The 16,931-nt window shown below is 31.8% G+C and overlaps 5 protein-coding genes across 6 annotated transcripts in view; 3 read left to right on the forward strand and 2 right to left on the reverse strand.

The window, feature by feature from the left end:
- Nucleotides 1-5,279, forward strand: part of LOC115882215 (ras-specific guanine nucleotide-releasing factor 2-like) — a 54,229-nt gene extending 48,950 nt beyond the window's left edge. Inside the window, exons 16-22 of the mRNA XM_030900130.1 lie at nucleotides 19-698; nucleotides 813-1,141; nucleotides 1,197-1,404; nucleotides 1,459-1,556; nucleotides 1,609-1,891; nucleotides 1,962-2,159; nucleotides 2,584-5,279. Of these exons, the coding sequence (XP_030755990.1) occupies nucleotides 19-698; nucleotides 813-1,141; nucleotides 1,197-1,404; nucleotides 1,459-1,556; nucleotides 1,609-1,891; nucleotides 1,962-2,159; nucleotides 2,584-2,775 (1,988 nt within the window). The 3' untranslated portion in view covers nucleotides 2,776-5,279. The remainder of the gene's footprint in view (nucleotides 1-18; nucleotides 699-812; nucleotides 1,142-1,196; nucleotides 1,405-1,458; nucleotides 1,557-1,608; nucleotides 1,892-1,961; nucleotides 2,160-2,583) is intronic.
- Nucleotides 5,280-9,026: 3,747 nt separating this feature from the next.
- LOC115882411 lies at nucleotides 9,027-11,322 on the reverse strand. Its single transcript, XM_030900465.1, has 2 exons — nucleotides 11,214-11,322; nucleotides 9,027-10,009 (listed from the first exon to the last, which is right to left on the reverse strand). Exon 2 carries the CDS (start codon nucleotides 10,004-10,006, stop codon nucleotides 9,629-9,631), a length of 378 nt encoding a protein of 125 aa, XP_030756325.1. The 5' UTR covers nucleotides 10,007-10,009; nucleotides 11,214-11,322; the 3' UTR covers nucleotides 9,027-9,628.
- A 268-nt stretch (nucleotides 11,323-11,590) lies between these two features.
- Nucleotides 11,591-12,466, forward strand: LOC115882506. The gene is made up of 3 exons (XM_030900590.1): nucleotides 11,591-11,741; nucleotides 11,806-11,861; nucleotides 12,057-12,466. The coding sequence occupies exons 1-3, from the start codon at nucleotides 11,720-11,722 to the stop codon at nucleotides 12,312-12,314; spliced, it is 336 nt and encodes a 111-aa protein (XP_030756450.1). The 5' UTR covers nucleotides 11,591-11,719; the 3' UTR covers nucleotides 12,315-12,466.
- A 670-nt stretch (nucleotides 12,467-13,136) lies between these two features.
- Nucleotides 13,137-14,230, reverse strand: LOC115882474. 2 transcript variants are annotated; one of them, XM_030900545.1, is made up of 2 exons: nucleotides 14,104-14,230; nucleotides 13,137-13,874 (listed from the first exon to the last, which is right to left on the reverse strand). In XM_030900545.1, exon 2 carries the CDS (start codon nucleotides 13,858-13,860, stop codon nucleotides 13,426-13,428), a length of 435 nt encoding a protein of 144 aa, XP_030756405.1. In that variant the 5' UTR covers nucleotides 13,861-13,874; nucleotides 14,104-14,230; the 3' UTR covers nucleotides 13,137-13,425. The 2 variants fall into 2 exon arrangements, with proteins under 2 accessions (XP_030756405.1, XP_030756404.1); XM_030900544.1 differs by having other exon boundaries at nucleotides 13,137-13,884.
- Nucleotides 14,231-15,113: 883 nt separating this feature from the next.
- Nucleotides 15,114-16,289, forward strand: LOC115882485 (nucleolar protein 3-like). Its single transcript, XM_030900560.1, has 2 exons — nucleotides 15,114-15,203; nucleotides 15,844-16,289. The coding sequence occupies exon 2, from the start codon at nucleotides 15,844-15,846 to the stop codon at nucleotides 16,135-16,137; it is 294 nt and encodes a 97-aa protein (XP_030756420.1). The 5' UTR covers nucleotides 15,114-15,203; the 3' UTR covers nucleotides 16,138-16,289.
- The last annotated feature ends 642 nt before the right edge of the window (nucleotides 16,290-16,931 follow it).

Below are 16,931 nucleotides of genomic sequence, written 5' to 3' on the forward strand. Positions count from 1 at the left end.
TTTAATTTTTCTTTTTAGATGTCACTTATATGAGTGCCACAACCTCGAGGGAAGTATCACAGACAGTCGACGGATCTGCATCAGATGTTAGCCCCGAGCCATGCTGCAAAGATATTTCTAGAGAGAAGCTAACTATCGAACAGCGACGACGGCTAGATATATTTGAAGAAAAACGAAGACAAAAACGAGAAGAGAGGAGAAAATCGGATATAACCGATTTAAAAGCAAAAACTTCAGTTGATCTGTCAGCAGAAGCCTCGGAGATTAGGCGTAAATCCGATGCTACAGCAGAAAGGAAAAAAACGGCTCTCTCTGAAGAAGCTAGAAGATTAATTGGGGAGCGCAGAAGGTCAGAGGCACCTCAAGAGAGGATCAAACCTGAAGACAGAAGGCGGTTGGAAATGCTGGTTAGACGAGCCAAGGCATCGGATGAAAGAAAACGATCTTCAGTAGATAGTACTGTAGTAAAAATAAACGAAGAACGTCGGAAATCGGGTGACGATGAGAAGAAGAAAAATGTTTATAGAACTATTACATCGCCAAAACTCGAAAGGAAACTTAAGTCAACTGCACAGCAGAGAAGTATTTCTTTGGACAGCGATGTGCATCCAGAAGATGAAGCATTAGCAACTTATGTCGATGACAGAGCTAGAAGTTCTATCGCATCAGTACATGCGTCTACTCAAGCAGTTATTGAGGTAAACAAAGAATACTCATATAGATCATACAGTCACTGATTAAATAACATTTTACTTTGGAATCAATAAAATGTTGTCTGTTCATTGCAGTAATTTCTACTTTATATGTTTTAGTTCTTTCAAGGATTTTATAAACGATCTCAAAAAGAAGGAGAGCAACGTGAACCACAATCCAGTCGTTCTACAACAGCTCGATCTAGTTTTCAATTCGATACAAGCAAAAAAACTTCAAGTAAAGCTGGTATAGTTATAACGTCGTATCGACCAGCTCAGCGAAGAAGTAGTTCCTCTCAAGCAAGTACCGCTTTTGCCATAGCCACTTGCGCTGCTGATAATCCGGTGTTGCAGTTCCAACATCGATATGCTCCTCCAGAAGATAAAACTAAATGTCTAGAACATATCATATCAACAGCAGCTACGATGAGAGTACTAAATGTATTGAGGTAATTTACAGTGATTATATTTTAATGTATTTTTTGTAATTATTATTATTTACAGACATTGGATTTCGAAGCAAGGCAAAGATTTTGAAGTAGATTATGAACTCAAAAAGCAGACTAAAGATTTCTTGGAAGAGATCAGGCACCACCCTAATTTAACTGCAACAGAGCATAAGGCTGCCGCTCAACTTCTTATGCTCTTAGACAAACAAGACGAGGAAGACAAAAAACCCGTGGATTTGGAAGAACTTCTGTGTCCACCATTAGTAAAAACAATAACGGTAAATGCTGCTTATTAATACTCATTTTTGAAATTTTAGATACCCAGTAAGGAAAGGATTGAGACACTTTCAGCTTTAGAAATCGCGGAGCAGCTAACCTATATAGATCATCAAATATTCATGCAGATTTGTCCAGAGTAAGTTATTAATAACGTTAGATCTCAACCGTGACGTTATATTATCCTACAGAGAATTAATGGGGCAAGCTTGGATGAAAGAGGATAAAGAAATACGGGCTCCTCATATAGTCCTGATGACTCGAAGGTTTAATGAAGTGTCTCGATTAGTTGCTTCGGAGATTCTAAGAAGGCCAAGCATGGCAGCAAGAGTGGCTGCCATAGAAAAATGGGCTACAGTGGCAGATATTGCTCGATGCCTCCATAATTTTAATGGGGTTTTACAGATTTGCTCTGCGTTTACCAATGCTGGAATTTTTAGACTGAAACGTACATGGGAAAAAGTCTCTAAAGGGGTAATTTGGAAAGAAAATCAAGATAATGCGGTAAGATATTAAGCATCCTTTTTCTTAAATTGTTTTTTAGTCAAAGCAAACAGTTGAAAAGCTTCAAAAAATCGTTTCATCAGATGGAAGGTTCAGAGCATTGAGAGACGCTCTTCATAGGTGTGACCCACCGTGCATTCCTTATTTGGGAGTGTATCTGACTGACTTATCCTTTATTGAAGAAGGAACTCCGAATTTTATTGATGACAATCTCTTAAATTTCTCTAAAATGAGAATGGTAAGTTTTATTCTCGGTTTTTTTACTATAGGTCAAATAATAATAATTATTACCATCAAAATCTTGGAACCATTTATTTTTTCTTTAATTTTCAACAGTATTTCGAAAGCATGTTTTGAGTATAGTAAAAAGAGTTACAATTACTTCCCGTAAGTTTGAGCTTAGGATTTCAGATTACAGTCCAATGCAGGACAGGAGTTTCAAACTAAAATAATGGCAATATATTTGATATTCATTTATGCAAGAAATTAGTTGACGAACTGCTTCGTTTTACTAACATGTGGTTTTAGCGAACAATCAGGGAGCTTATATTAACGTTTAAAGTGAAATAAATTACACTAGTACTTCTCCTTTCATGGTGTGACTCTAATAGGAATAATATTTATGTCCCTTTGTATTTATACTAAATCACATTTTCTTACAGATCGCTCACATAATCAGAGAAATTCGACACTATCAGCAAACTGCTTATAGAATAGGATTAGTCACCAGGGTATCGAATTATTTATTGGATACCTCTTTAATGATGGATGATGACCAGCTCTATGCAACATCATTAATACTCGAGCCTAGACAGGCCAGATTGACTTCACAATCTAGTATTAGCAAAAGTTAAATATTTTATTAAGTGTTGGATATCTAATTATTAAAGAAATGAAAACGTATTCAAATTATTCACATCATTATAATAAGACAATCAACGGTAGATAATATTAACTTGTTCTACATTGTTTTTAGTCTAATACAGTTTTATTTTTCAATATTTATTGAAAAATTATCTAAACAACTAAAGCATATAGTACAAGAAAAGTAGTTTAATATTATCCTCTATTTTAGTCTATAACAAAAAATATATACGTAATAAATAAAAAATATACTGAAAACTTCTAAGTAGAAGTACAATATAAATTCCATCATTCTTATCACATATCTCGTTGTCTTTCATATCTGCGTAAAAGTATGTGCCAAATATTACATTTTGTAGTAAATTTAAGACCTTCCAAATCGTTCTTAAAAATGTTTACAATAAAAAGCTCTTTAAACTTCTAACTTCTAAGCAGAAAGATAGGTAGGTAATAAGTATAGCATAGTTGGATGCCAGTAAATATTTCTTTAACATTTCAACATTTATAAACCTTTATGTCTGTCAATTACCAATCGAGTTATTTCGACAAATTCCTATTTAACGCTGTTCAGCATTTAACTAAATATATACTTGTAAATAAAGGAACGGCCTAAATACGATTGGCTCTAAAGTTACAATAAAAAGCGTAAACATGAAGAGCTCAATGTTGTTTTCTTTTGAACAGCGAGAAATAGAAATATTGTTAATTTTCTTGTAATCCCTTTTAAACCAAGGATTGTGATATGTAGAAAGTTATGCCGTATTGTTATTGCAAAATGTTTCATATTTTAGAAAATTTGAAAGCAAAGGTATTTAAAGTAGAATTATTTAGTGTTATCTAAGTAGAATTCAGAATTAAAGAAACGCAGATATTTTTTAGTAAAGCAAATAATATTAAATAAGGTTTAAATAAAAACATATCTAGCGTCGGATTAAGTGGTTATATAATAAATTATATTTACGCATTTTTTTTTCAATGTTTTTTTTTCTAATATTTATTTAAAAATTAACTAAACAATATTTTCACCAACTGTAATGTCAAGGGGCTATATAGAAATCGCAATTATTATGTAAGTCTTGTAAAATGCTGATGGAATGCACTAGCTTAAAAAAATATTGTATAACTGTTGCCTCCATCAGAAAATCAACATAAAAATGTATTCTTTTGTAAAACATTTTTTTTGATAAAAAGAATCTAGTGCATTTCTAGGCTGTAGTGCTCCAAAAGGAAACATTATCATGGCATTGCAAGAGAAACATACAGTAGCGTATTTACATGGCTTTAAAAAAATAATTTAAAACTTTAAGATATATTTGTGTGATATTCCTAACATTTGAAATAGTTAAGAAAGTTTACTGACCGTTAAGTATTTAGGTAATTTTAAGATAGAAGGGTTGTATTTAATGACTTACATTTTTAAACATTAATGACAATAATTGGTACTTTAACGAATTATGAATTCGTCTCAATTCCACTTAACCGGTTTGTTATTTCAACTTCCGTTTAGCTATAATCAGTTATCAGTTTTTCAAATTTAGAATAGCTTAGAATCAGTTATGTATGAATTATTTGTTTGTTTAGTAAAAAATATTTGTTTATTTGGTATTCGGAAGCCTTTTCGAAACTTTTTGTGATGTGTTATAATCTTTTCAAAAGTGAATTCAGGGAATTTCTTTAGGAAATCGTTTAAGTTTAGAAAAGTGTTTAGAATGTGAAGCAGGAAAATGTTTTCGTGTAACTGACTTCAGTAATTCTAACATCGGGAAAAAGAATAATATGATGTATTTCCGGAGAGAAATTTTTATGATTTTGTCTTTGGGGAGGCTTCTATATATTGGATATTTTGCTGTGATTTCAGCTCAAAAAAAATCACCCGTTATTTTTAAAGCAGCAATAAATAATGAATATAATATGTTAGATACAACTCTTCTAAAAAGACAATGTTTTAATTAAGAATAGGAAATATAGAAAATCAACAAAAAAAATCCCGCTCAATACTCTTTATAACATATACCTACTTTAACTAAAGTTTCACCAAGTGTTACCTATACTCCTTCTATTAAACTTCTATATAAATGTATATTTTTAAAGTAAAAAAGAATATTATATTTGTCAAGTTGTTATAGTTGTGTAGTTTAAAAATTTTATGTCACAAAAAACGGCATGGTTGTTAAATATTTAATGTATCCTATATATTTCAATCTATATTATTCAATATTGAACCTTTATGTATATATATTGAATGTAATGAAATAAAGCAGATTTCAGTCAATTTTTCCATTTTAAAATTTTATCTATAAATATTCTCCAACCAGATATCAATTCAACTCACGTTTTAAAATATTTTTGCTATATTTTGAATCGAAATACGTAAAATTAATTTTTAGTAGGTAATATTGTAGTGAGGTTATTTCAATTGGCTATCAGAAGTGAGATAAGATAGTCTTGGTGCTTAAATCAATGGAGTTGAAAAGCAAGACGGAATTGTTGAGAATTTATGGTCTATGACAATATGTAAACATATCTTTTTATAGAATTTTGTTCCATATTTTTTTGAATATAGTTCGATTTACTAAGTAAATATGTGTCTGATTTAAAGCGAAATTTAATTTATGTTAGTATACAAATCCCTTACTACAAATATTTACTTAAACCCTCATTTTCTTTGGAATGTGTACCACGGAAATCATCACTTACTCATGCGCTATCCAACCGTTCGATAGCAGAATTTTATTGATAAATCTATTCATATATAGAGACATCTAGTTATATATTACGAAGGAGCATAGCATAAAAGAAATCTTTTAAATTTATATTGATTAGTATTTATTTCAGCATTTAGTTTTATTGAATTTTTACTAGATGGCGGTGCTTGGTTTTGGAATATAAAGTACTAAAATAAAATCTCTATGATTTGTTTTATAGCAGATCAGTTAAAATTTGTCTTAGAAATATATATTAATACATTTTATTAGAACAGCATTTTGCAGAGGACACATTTAGATCATTTTTAATAGTTTCCTATTTTAGGCAAGTAAAGATTCATATTCTTCGGATATAGATGGAATTGGGGTGGTGTAAATGAATATATATGCAGATAATGCGAAAAAATGCCCATTTACTTTATGTCACCGATTATACACCGATTTTAATTAAACTGCTGTTATTTAATAAATAAAAGGTGTAGAATAAGAAAATGTAGACCTTGTGGTCTTACGAGCTTACGAGTTCAGTATTAATTGTAGGCGAAGATTTTATCCATATATCATATTTTTATGAAAATGTGTAAAAGTAGTCAAAAATTGTCATTTTTCGACTGCCATTCCATAAATGAAAATTGCCGATTTTCGTCATGTCACTGATTTTGTTAAAACTGATATTGTTTAATAATTAAAAGGTGTAGAATAGGAAAATATAGCACATTGTAGTCTTACGGGTACATTATTAATAACTGTAGGGGTTGCAAGTTTTAACCATCATCAAAAATAGCTCAAAAATAAAGAAGTGGTTTAAAAAATTATCTCTTCTTACTAAACCTAGGTATCTAAAATCTAAGCCGTTAATGGTTATAGGTTTGGTTTGGTTTGGTGAAAATTATTTTTTGATTATTATTGAAAAACAAGGGGAAATCAATTTTTCTCCTAAAACCAAGGTATCTTTCATATTTATCTGTGGTATCCAAAGTATCTAATCCAAAAATTATGATTTTTTCGGCTTTTTTCAATACATCTTGTTATGCACATTTTAAACCAATTAAAGTATTACTCGAGATGGTATCTAAATGGCTCAATCCAGCACAAATAGCGTTTCATATTTGCTAGAGCAGGTAAAATCCAAATTGGATACGTAATTCTGATATCTAAAGGCGAGCTATCAGTAAGGCGGAGATTTCCCTATTCCTGTGCCCTATATGGCGTAAGATGAGATATTGGAAGTTAATACTATTATTAAGAAAGATAGAGAAAGGCTCAATTTTCCTGAATTTCGCATAATGACGAAGTAGATGAACTATGCGAGGTGATTTTTGTTTTAATTTAGCTGTAGGAAATTAAAGATTTTCCTTTATAACCGAGTACTAGCTAGTTGCTGCATTATCTTAACTATAGTAATTATGTTGTACAGATTCAGAATATCTCAATACAACTTACCTAACTTTTGTTGAGATGTTACTTTAGAGCGAAGTTTAACGGTATTAATGAAACTAGAGATAAGCAGCGGGGATGTGAAGCAAAAGCAAGCAATGGACCATCAAATATTAACTCCTTGAGTATTGCTTCTTATTAAGACCTACTATATAATGATAGTGATGCCCCTTTAACTCGAATATATACTACCACAAGGGAAATCAAGTTATTCTCAGTTATTATGCAAGGGAAATGTCGAAGGGACAGCGGCTGTTCTAGATGATACCAAATACTTATTCATTCGCATATGAAATTTTAATACATTGTTTTACTTCGTTTATCTGCTTGAGATTGATATTTGTCAGTTTTTTTCCTAAAATACACTCAGATGCAAAAAAACGCAACGCAAAAGTAGAATTATTTAGTGTTATATAAGTAGAATTCAAAATTAAAGAAACGCAGATATTTTAGAAAAGCAAATAATATTAAATAAGATTTAAATCTACTTTAAAATAATATCGTATACAAGATTTTTCACAGCTGTTTTAAAACTCGTTAGGCCACACAAGGCCAACTTAATCAAACCACCTCGTCATATTGCAAAATAACATCAAAAAGTAACGGTAATTGAAAAAAATGCACAAATTGTTGGAGGGAAGTTGATTTCGCTCTTAAAAATTAACATAGGCATGGTACTGTACAACATGAGACAAAAAGAATGCCCAGAAGACATGGCTCGGACAGAAAAATAATGTTTTAGGAAAATTTACTCACGAAATTATTGCAGAGTGTTTTAAATAAGTTAGAGTAAAAAAACAATTCTATAAACCCTGTATAATAAAGCTCAATACTAAAGTTTATACAAAACTGAGTTTACGAATTAAATTTATTTGTACAGTTTGCCAAAAAAAGTCATAAAGATAGGGCTAAAAATAAAAAAAAATATGACACTTTAAATTTGATGATACATTTTTTCTTTGAGCTTTTTTGCATCTCAGTGTATAAGTAGTATAAGTAAGTGTTAATAGTTGCTAGTTTATCAATTTAGTTTTTCCCCTTAAAAAACATTATTCTTTGGTTATCTAAATTAATTTCAACATAAAAACAAGTATGGAAAATAATTGAATTGTACATTTATATCTACAGCAATTTAAACTTTAGCTTTCATTAGTGATAGGTACTCCAAAACCTTCTGAAATGATTACATACATATAACCCTTTTTCCTTTATGCTTTTAACAAAATATAAAATAAGAACTTTTAAATAGTACTTTAAATTTTTAAAAAGGGAAGTTTTCATTTCTGCAAATTAATACAGCGGCATATTATATTATTTAACAAATCATTTAATTTATCTACTGAATAGTTAAAGTCAAGTAACGTATTGGTTTCAAATTCAATACATGCATCCATTAAAAACGGTGACCTTGACTAAGAGCCAACTTACTATTTGTCTTTACAGACCGTTAAAACAGATTAACAATTATTAAGTTAAAAACAAAAATAAAAAAAAACAACAGTAGAACAAATTCTTCTGGTGTCATCCAGATAACTTATTATTCTTTCTCAAAGCTAAAATATACAGGTTATTTGTCAAGGCTGTAAAAAAGTTCTAATAAAAAATTCAACTTGTCTAAGCCAACACATTTGGGAAATGAAAAATATATGAATGTGAATTTTTTATTGCCTACAATCTTTCCACCATTTTCTTATGTTATCGTGTTAGGCTTGTTTGTTGTTAATTCAGCTCCTTTAGCTTCGTTCTAATATAATACATTGAATTATAATACAGAAGAAATAGAAAAAAGCAAAATACTGTATTTAATTTTACATAACATTTTATTTATATATTTTATTAGGCTTGTCATATACCTGTAATTCTTGAAATAATTGCACTTTCTACCTACATAAACATTTTGTTAGAATTTTTATTTAATTATACAATTCTATATTCTTTTTTGTTAAAATCAGTTGGAAAATTTATTTCATTTACTTGATGAGAAAATATATCTGATAGTAAAAGGCAGTTATGCAGGTATTTTAAATACTAATTAGAACAAAGAATACTAAAAGAACGAGTTTTGTATTTTGTAAGTAAGAATATTTGATAAAATCATTCAAGTGTTGTAAGTTACAAATGGACAAATGATAAAAAAATATTAAGTACAAGCAGGGGCTAAAATTCTAATAGGAGATAAGCATAACATTATGTGGTAAACATAACTCAGTTTGTCTCAAAATCGTTATAACTAGTAAAACAGAATGATAATACTCTTGATGGATTCTCATATTTAATCTCTTCAGGATACCCTCCTTTAATTGATTGAAAATATCTGGTATTAAAACTAATGAAACGTCGAAGACAGAAATATCATTTCAATTCGAGCTCTACTATGTCTAGACAGACGTTGAAATTTTAACAGCGACGGTGATAGCTGATCGTGAGCTCTTTGCTATCTTTATAACGTTAAGACTTCAATATATAAATATAAACATTTTCTACTATAATTATTGTCATCTGTTTAAAACAATTTAAATTTCATGCAGTTTTTACATTATACAAGAAATATCTTATCCAAGAATCTCAGGAAGAACTTAATAGTAAAAATAGTAAAACTCTAATTGAAATACTATTTCATTTGATTAAACGGTAATTAATAAAATTCAACACTAACAATAACTAATACATTAACTATAAGTAAAGAGAAATCTAAAGTAATTTACTTTGGTGAACGGCCGCGGTGCTGTTTTGACGGACTTGCTTTAGGAGTTGATGGGCCTGGTTTGGGAGAAGACGTCCTGGAACATCCTGGCTTAGGACTGCTGCTCAAAGTTCTTTCCTGAACTTTTACTGGAGCTGATCCTCTTCCTATTTTTTTCTTGTTTACTCTGCCTTTCTTGCCTTTTCCTCCTTTGGAAGTAGAAGGTGTTGGAGATTCAGGAAGTACGCTCTCCTCTTGTAGCTTGGGTCTGGGACTGTCACCAGAAGCTTCTGGAAGGAAATCATTTCCCCGGGGGCTTATATCATCAGATCCCAGGTCACTCTCTTCGTAGATAGGTGAGAGGCCACGACTCAAACGGTCTCCTTTGTGGTTCATTATCTGTAAATACAATAAATTATAGAGTTTTATTCATTTTCCTAAGAGAAAAAGGGGATTGATCATATGAAAGGAAAGGGAGGCTAGATTTATTAGCATACTTGGTCGATTTACAGTTTTACTTTACCATGAAATTAATTACGATATAGAATGTAGAATGAGTAAGAGGGGGGTTTTCCGTTATAGCTGATCATACAGTCTATAATAACTCATAATACATGGGGATCACACTGTTGTAGGGGGGACAGGGTATTTCCCATCCTTTTCTGACAACAGATGTTCATTATCAGGAGTGGGCATTTACTTCCTACGAGGATATACACCCTTCCACGGTTGGGGTTTAGCCATCTGTGCCCTTCACAGTCGAGGAGATTGTCTCCGGCTGAGGTATCCACTAGGTGGAGGCTGGAGGATCTGTCTTCATTTTCTCCACCTCTTTAACTTGGTCTCTCTTTAGACCTGATACCGGTGTTGTTCCGAACCTATAATAGAGGATATATTCCTCTTTCTCTATTGTTTCCTTGGATCTGAGGTCAATTTACAGCGCAATGGTTAGTCGGTCCACTTCTACAGAGCCCCGCATGTAGAAGTTAGAGAGACAACAATACAATGGGTTGCACCCTGGTGCCTCAAGGTTAAGACCAGTACCCACGCATCTCTTTAAGATGGTCCTGCTATCATAGGACTTAGGTTTTTGGTGAGGTTATCTCCTTTTGGTCCAGGCGGTCCCCGGTGTCCAAGACCCCCACAGCCTCCACCCGGCCTGTGATACATGACCACAGACAGTAGTAGAGGGTGCCTGGTATTACGGACAGGGTAGTCCCATCCGTTATTATACGCCTCGGTGCAATTCCCCTGGCCACAACACTACAGCCAGGGGCAAGTCAATGAGATGCTCCTTATATCCAGCCAGAAGGGATTCTTTCTAGCTCCTGACCAGGAACTTTCCCACTAACGACAAGGTCTTGCATCTCCTAGTGGAAGAATTACGAGACAGTTATCTTACTCGAATACAACATCTATACCCTTAATTTTGTTAGATATAAACATATACAATACTATCAAGAATATCAAGTATACAACCACTGCTGACAGATGCATCAACAAACGTTCTATTGCCTCCCTCGATAATAAATAAGTTATAGTTGAAGGTATAGTTATACGTATTAATGTAAATGTGAAAATAAATATATCGAATATAACTTACATGTAGTATAAATTAAATAATATATTTGTGGCCGTTAACACAATTTATTTAATTTGGCGGGCCAATAATTTACTCATGCGCCAGCAAAACAAAATATGGCTTCTCTTTTCCTTCTCTTTTCTCTTAGTTATGTCAAAGTGGTGTTAAAAAATAAAATCACTAGCATAATTATTAAAAGGAAACACAGCATTATTTATTCAATTCCTTTTTACCAAGACCTTTTTTCAATTATAAAGATAGTTAGGATATAGTTTAATAGTTTTAGGAAGTTTCTAACAAGTCAATAATATTGATCGTCTTACAATGTCGACAGTTGGCAACATTGCACGGAGCGTTCAAAATGCTCAAGATCTGACGCTTGCGCTATAAACCAGAAACGAGGAATTAAATAAATAGTTCTTCCAAGTTTTCTGCGTGATAAATAAATATAAATAATAGTTTGCTGTGCATAATTTTTGCGCAGATCCTGTAATTATATCTGTGTGTTATATTTTTATAATATAATTATGGCACACATGCTAAATATTAGTAAGTATATCGTAATTTACAATAACATAAATGTTCAATATTCATGGGCCGACATTTTTTTTAGGTAAATATTTAAAGCGTGAGCGTAGACAAAGACTCGCGATGAAAGCCCATGTTCCAGTAAGTTTAATAAAATTGCAAAAAAGTATTGTAAAATTATGTTTAATTTTTTTGGCTCGCATTTATCTATATCGACATAAATAAGCTACAAAATACTATTTGTCTATAGTGCATAAATTATTTTAACTAAAATTTTACAATGTACTTTTCTCATTTATCATTTACTTGATGTTGGTGATTAATTAATTATATCAGTCCCAGGTCAATGCACAAAACGAAGATCCAGAGTGTCCTACAGAAATGGAAATTGATCCTCAAAAGCCAGGAACAAGCAGCGATGGTGGCAGAGTTGGCAAAAAAGAAGATATTGCCATTAAGCTTCCTTCTACCAGAAGTGAAAGAAAACGTGCAAGGAGCCTTAACAGGGAGATAACTGTATCTCCTCTGGAAGAAGAGGCTGTTCCAGATTCAGGAGCAGGTCCTGCCAAACGTTCCCGCAGGGTTTCCATGTAAAATTTGGATTTCTTAGTTATATTCACTGATTTGTTTATTTAATTTCTAAGAAAAGTTAATATTAAAAGAAAAATACATATAATAAAATAATATAATATGGAGTAAGAGATTATCTTGTTCTTGTAATACATGTATTATTTCCCGAAAATCTATTTCTGCAGTTAATGAATTTTGTTCTTTAATAAATAAATTTATAAAAGGATTAAAATTCTTTTCTTTGCATGTATTTACGACTTTAGATGTATTGCCATAAAACAATAATAATAGTGTTACATATAGAAATTGAAAATTTCACTGCTCAGAGTATTTAAGTTAAAAATTTGCTTGATTTTCAGTTATATTGAGCTACAAAAGGTTTATTAATTCTTTTTGTTAAATAAGGTGCAAATAAATAACTCGGTTGGTTTCATAACTTTATTTGAGAGAAAGTACTTACAATCGTTAAAGACAAGACTAAAAGTTTTAGACTAACATCTAAGAAAATGTTCTGAGAATGTCCCTCATCCATAGGCGTAATTACAGGGGTTCTGGGAGCTGCCGAGACCACCCCAGGGAATCTTGAATGGCACCCTCATTGCAGGGCACCCTCAGGAAAATCTTGAATTTGGACTAAATTATGATAAATATTACTTTTTATAAACTTGTGACGTAAAAATTACTTTTTTTAGTTTTGTTTAGTTTAATAGCCTCTCCCCACCCCCAGGATAAATTGCTAGTTACACTAATGCTCTTATCCAAAGCATTCTCGTCTTATTAAAGCAAAAAATATTTAAAAATAAATTATTATAAAGAGAGGGTACATTTTATTTAAAACAATTATTAGCAGAGATAATTTACAACACACATTGAATAGCATATCATAAACTGTGAATAATGGAAGGTTAGCCAATGAGAATAAAAAATAAGAATACATAGATAATATAATAATTTAATGTTTTAAAGATTTTCTTTCTTCACTTAATACAACAGAAAAGAAGTTTATTGACAGAAACATATTTCCCCAATCTTCCTCTAAGTAATCTTCCTCCTCCCTCAAAGAAAAGCTAATAAAATCGTGGAACACAGGAACGAACATGTTTTAACAAAAATAATGAAAAGAAATGCATAAAAATTAAGGCCGAGGGTTGTACTGGGATTGACCTGCTACACAAACATCATCTTGATTATTATTCTGCCTGCTCTCCCTTCTTGCAGCAGTTCTTGGATCTGTTTGATGAATTTCAGCTCTTGGGTCCCTGTATCTTGAACGTAATATCATATTTCGTAATCTCATATTTTCTAAAGGGGGAGGCTGCACTGCGGCACTCTGCACCGGCTGAAGGTTTCGATTGACTTGCAGGCCATTTACTTGAGACAAATGGTAGTTCGGACCTCTAAGGACGCCATTGAGTTGAGGAGGCACTAGAGAGGGTCCTGTAGGCAAAGGTTCCAGAAGAACCACTAGGATTCTACTGTTAAAGCCGTTGGCTGCTTCAGACATATCACTGGTCTGTTCACCATTGATTAGTTCTTCATCGTTGGGAATATTGTCTCCATGGTCGCTCATGTTCTCAATGCAAACTAAAATAAACTATAGCAAAACCGTGCTGATTCAACAAATATTATATATGTATATTTACAAATAGAAAATTCATAGAATTACTTAGAACTGCCTATATACAATAGAAGGAAATAGTTCCCGTCTTAAGTAATAAGATAGCAAAAATTTATCCCAATATTTATACACATTAGATTCTGCTTTGAATGCAAGAGGTACTTATAATAATGATGAAATTATCAATCTATTTACCTAAAACATCTGGACGGCAGTTTCTCAAAATATATCCTTATCTATATTATTATTATTATTTATTTTTATTATTAGCAATACATTTTTGAATTAAATACAAGCATAATGCAGTAAATGAAAAACAATAACAAAAAAGGTGCGGAATGGCGGGATTTATGAATGACATTAATGACAGGGTAACCAGGGTGTTAAACTCATCCCCCGTTAATGTAATATCTAAATTCGTGGAATTTATTAGAATTATTATTAAAAGCTTAATTAAACTTGTACAGAAAATTATTTAGAAAAGTTTTATAAATGAATAAAAAAAAAAATGGCGCCGGGAGGCACGCATAGCAGCCCATACTAAAATACGTTAATAATCAATTATCTTAAAAACTGCGACTTTGGCTGATTTTGATGTTATTACAAATTTTGTTGCAAATATTATTCCTAATCTTAAATTGAAAACCGCGTTTCGCTAGCTACTCTGATTTTGGAGTTACAATTTTTTAAAATTTTTAACCCCCTCCCATACCCCCTTACCAACCCCCCACCCCCACCAAAAACTAATGGCCAGATTCTCGGATGCCACAGTATTTTTGTCCCAAATTTGGTTAAAATCGGTTTAGCGGTTTTTGAGTTATCGTGTTACAGACGGCAGACGGACAGACGGACAGACGGACAGACAGACAGACACCATGAAAATATTTTGTATTTAGGTCATTTATCACCCAAATAACTCATTTTGAGTGAAATTAAAAAAACTTTGTTTTGCCGATCTTAATAGCCTACCATACCTGTTGGTATGGTCGGCTAAAAATGTTAAAGAAATTAAGATAATATATTTTGTATTTTTATTATTAGTATTATGTAAGCATATTCTAACATTTTTTTTATATAAAGAGAGTTTGATTTTCTAGAACAAGAAGAAAAACAGAGTTCTTTTAGAGTTCTCGTAGTTATTTTTTTCTTAGGGAATTTGATGCATAGTTGTTAAAAATGGCTATCTATGTTGGTAATAAGAAGGTATAAAGGGCAGCCATTTTTCTTTATTAATTTTCCAGATTGTCTGTCCAAGTTTTGAAGTTTTATCACCACTTGCTTAATCAATAACTGAGGTAACTGTCCATTTATTTATTTATTACACGAGCTGTAAGGTTCTAAACTTACGCATGTTGTTAACAAATTACGCTTTTGCGTATCATTTACTTAATACGAATATAAGTTAAGATTCCGTCACAGAATATGGTCTCCTTTTTTGAGGATGTAGGTAGTTTAGATTTATTATATTGATAATCGGTAAAAGTTTTGAAAGTGAATTTATTTACTTACACTTTATAATTAAAACCCGACTACTTTAAATGAATTTAGTTGAATTTTATGTATTTTCAGTAGGCTGCATTAAGTATAAAATATACTTTGTAGTCGGCCATTTTGGAAGCCATCAATTAAATTCTTATTCCTTTATTATAGAGGTAGATGAAATTTGTCTTTCTAATACTTGGAATTTATCTTGATAATGAATAATTTCATTGTATTAACATGTCTTCTTATTGTGAATGTTTTAAGTAAGTTACCAGTTAAAAAAATAACACTAGTTTAGAACACCTATTTTTTTAAATAAATTCGTGTAAACTTTTCTTTATCTGCTAATGATGTAATGTTTTGGTTTATTGTACTAAACTAGTATTATTTTGCCTGGTGTAACACCAAAGATAAAACCTCAATTGTAGCCTACAGTTACTTTTTTGTTTGTAGATGAGGAGGGTTGACCAGCGTGGCGATCGAGATCATACACCCCCACCTGAAGGGGAAAGGGATGCTGAAGCTAACAGTTCCGGTTCACATGTTCCAGAAGCCAGTGGAGACAATGCCAGGACCGATCGTCAAGGGCAGCCAGGTCGTCCGGAACCACTCTGTTCCAGAAATGGATATGATAGAAGAGGCAGGATGCCTGTTGTAGCTCCTGTGCCACCTCCATCCCCCAGAGATGAGCCTGAGCCTGAACAGCCAGAAGAGCCAAAACCGGGTCCATCAAATGCCAGTGATTAAACTTATTTCTTAGATTTATTTTTCATAATTAATATTATTGCAATTTCTTTCGTAATTTTTAAACGTATTCACAAGTATAGTTAGATATCAATTTTTATAATTGTCGAATGCGTAAAGGTATATTAAGAATTCACACACTATGTAAATTTCGATTTTCTCAAATAAGTTAAATACAAATAAATAAATAAATATTTGACGTGTTTTTTTTTTCATTCAAAAACTTAAACGCGAATTTATAATAATGTGGAGATTAATAAACAAAATTTTAAACTAATTTAACTCCTGGTTTATTGTTATTTCAAAATTAATACATATGTATATAATTAAAAAGAATAAGGCAGTCAACTAAAATTGAAGGTATAAGTAGGTATAACAGTATGAACATGTATATGTATATTTATCTGCTAAATTGCGGCATTTAACAAATATTGAACTCATTTTTTCTTAGCCCTAACTGATCCTCAAGTCTCCAGTTTTTATAACTGAATCATTGTAATTTCAAATGTATTTAGAGAGGCCCAAAATTATCTTTATAGATTTTTTTTTATTTTATAGGTCCTGTTGGAATCTTGGCTAAGGTTATTACAATACAGCTGCCAGGCCATTATTGCTTAATTATGGTGAGAACTCTATTTACCCCTCAGGGCAAGCTCGAGGTGCTCTAGCTGGATGCTCACTTTGTTTCAACTTGTCTTAGGTGAGATTCACGCTTTCTTTTTCCTTTTCAACTGATCATTCTTGATCAACTCTTTTATTTCTCTAAGCTTCATTTCTTCTTTTTGAGCCACAATAGG

This window comes from Sitophilus oryzae, unplaced genomic scaffold, assembly GCF_002938485.1.
Source record: "Sitophilus oryzae breed Bouriz unplaced genomic scaffold, Soryzae_2.0 scaffold_177_pilon_pilon, whole genome shotgun sequence".
In the NCBI taxonomy this organism is placed as follows: domain Eukaryota; kingdom Metazoa; phylum Arthropoda; class Insecta; order Coleoptera; family Curculionidae; genus Sitophilus; species Sitophilus oryzae.